Source organism: Octopus bimaculoides, chromosome 9, assembly GCF_001194135.2.
Source record: "Octopus bimaculoides isolate UCB-OBI-ISO-001 chromosome 9, ASM119413v2, whole genome shotgun sequence".
NCBI classification, from domain to species: Eukaryota; Metazoa; Mollusca; class Cephalopoda; order Octopoda; family Octopodidae; genus Octopus; species Octopus bimaculoides.
The window spans coordinates 34,326,804-34,329,459 of record NC_068989.1 but is presented as its reverse complement, the minus strand read 5'-3'; the positions used below and the strand labels follow the sequence as shown (position 1 = coordinate 34,329,459).

General features: G+C 36.5%; 1 protein-coding gene across 2 annotated transcripts in view; it reads left to right on the top strand.

Moving 5' to 3' along the window:
• Positions 1-891: 891 nt before the first annotated feature.
• Positions 892-2,656, top strand: part of LOC106881546 (polycystin-2) — a 76,471-nt gene continuing 74,706 nt past the window's right edge. Inside the window, exon 1 of one of the 2 annotated variants that reach the window (XM_052970603.1) lies at positions 892-2,551. In XM_052970603.1, the coding sequence (XP_052826563.1) occupies positions 2,347-2,551 (205 nt within the window). In that variant the 5' untranslated portion in view covers positions 892-2,346. The remainder of the gene's footprint in view (positions 2,552-2,656) is intronic. The other variant, XM_052970602.1, reaches the window with a different exon arrangement.

Below are 2,656 nucleotides of genomic sequence, written 5' to 3'. Positions count from 1 at the left end.
AATCTTAGTCTTGCCAACTGAAGTGAATATGCTTCGCTGAAGAGGTCAAATAAGCTCGAAACGTGTCCATCGCTTTCACTTGTTAACATAAAAGACCAGATTCACATCAATTTTTAGCGTTTATATTGCCCCTAAATTTCGGTCAGTTAACTTTACTTGTCTTATTTCTCTTGTTTTTGGTGTTTAAACACCGCATAGAGAGAGAGTATTTGTCTTCTAATAGATTGAATAATGTCAGTTAATCTAAGTTTTTCACCTCATTATATTACATATGTTAGAATCTACATTAGTGCAGTTGAGAAAACAGGACGTATCTCAAATAAATCTAATTTTTAGATATGGATCGGTGCATCCGACGAAGATCCTTTGGACATTTGAAACAACAATATCAACACTCATTCATGAAAGTGAGGCAATGACGGAGCCCTCTCACAGTTATTGGACTTGCTACAAAATGCATCTAAATCTTCCCCAAATCACACACCACCGCCTTTGAAAAGGAAGAGGCATATTGAATAATGTAACGCTAGGTACGCTATTTCTAAAATCAAACTGGATGGTTATGGGTGGAAAGCCTTTGGAACGCACTGCTCAATGAGGGCTGAGCTAAGAATAAACAACAACATTTTTAATTTATTTTTTTATATGTCCTGGTTTCTTGAACTCTATCATTCTTCTTTTTTACTTTGATTTAATGATTATTTTTACTAAATTTATATTTTCCTTTAAACATTCTTCACTTTTAGAAAAAAGTTTTCCTCCTACTATTTCTTTTCTTCTTGTTGGTATTTCTTGTTAAGTTCGCAATGTTAAAAGAAAAGCAAGTCTAGTTCTTCAAAACTTTGAAAAAAGAGAGAAAGAACAGGCTTCGTTTCTGCTCCAAATTCTAGGCCTTGTTTTACTGGCAGCCAGACGGAAGCTGTAAAAGTTCACTTGGTGGTGGTAATAAGAGACTTCTGCCATAGCCGATTAAGTTCGGTTGCTATGTTTCCATGTCTTATTCATTTTTGCTGTTAAACAAACAAACAGGAAAAGAACTAGACCAGGCTTGTCCTGTCCTGTACAAATCAATATCGAAGAGTTTGTAAATCAATAGTGAATGTTATGTTTGTTCCCCAGGAACCGTCATTTGATGAATTGTGGATTACTGAAGGAAGGAGTGACTTGTTAAGAAACAAGACCGCCCTGTCACTACAGCACATGAAGGGAAGATGCTGTTTGACCAATTATAATAATACAAATTACTCTTTTCATCTGTAGCCATACACTCAACAAGCTTATAATATTGATTTCATTCTCACTCTTTTTTTTTTATTTCCCAGTTTACCACACATCATTACCTTTTTTACAATCACCACCATCATCACCGTCAACAAGTCCCATCAATGTCACCCAAAGCTTTTTCCAATCCCCACCGTCCCCAATATTGTTAACGCTGTTCGCTGTCTCATCATTACGAACTACTTCCACCATCACTTCAACTTTGTTTTCATTTCTTTCTACTTCTATTATATTTTTGTTCTGTTGATCCGTTCACGTCATTTTTGGAACATTAGTAACAACAGCAATAATATTCAAATAACAACAGTAACAACTACTCCAAACTTCTCAGTATCTTTACATGTCTACATTTCACTCTCTCTCCTATATCTGTTCCTCTTTTGGTTAAGTTAATTCTGTTTTTGTTTTAGCAGCCAACTAAAACAACTGAAATAATTATAGCAGGAACACAAATGTGAAGCAGGCAACTGTAACAAACTTGGCACTGATACAACTTAGATTATTTACATTGATATTTAAATTTATGCATGTATAAATAAACTTAATTGAACTTTAGTAAAGTTATCTAAACTAATAGGAAAATAATGAACTAGACTTCTAATGAAACAAGTTCAAACATACACACTTTGTATCCTCATCCCTCAAAATTCTCTCTCGCTCTGTTTCTGCACTATATGTCTCTCTTTCTCTCTCACTCGTCCTTCAGCAGCTAATCATTATTTCATGACAGTTTATTGATATCCACCTTTTTTAATCAAAACAACCCACTCATTCCAACAACACACGCTTATCTATCTTCAGCTAACCATCCTCCTACCAAGCCTGCCTGACCGCTACTGACTTCGTAAACATTAAGGAAAAAAACAGTCTTTTTATAGTCGGAGATTAATATCCGATTTGTCATTAACTGTCCAGTTCCATTCACAGTGCAAAAAGTTCCTACAGTTCTATACTGGTTTCATCATAGCACCCCCAAGCTCACCAATAACTAACCCTCGCAAAAAAAGGCAACAACATTAACGTATACAAGACGTGCGTTTCCTTGGATCAGCTATCACATTGACCATGTCAGGGACCAGCCGCCCTGCTAGTGCCCAATCTCGTAAAGCATGGCAAAGTAATGACGATTTGGGTTTAGTTCCCACATCTAATGATAGTAATCAATCATACGGTATGGAACCGGGTATGTACGGCAGTAAATTCAATGAACAGAAAGAACCTCCTAAACCACCAGTAGGATTCTGTGGGAAAGTGATGAAAGGTATCCGTTGTAAGTATGACAAACATTCTTTCGCCATTCTTCTCACGATGCACACATCTCTCTCTCTCTCTCTCTCTCTCGCTCTCTCTCTCTCTCTCTCTCTCTCTCTCTCTC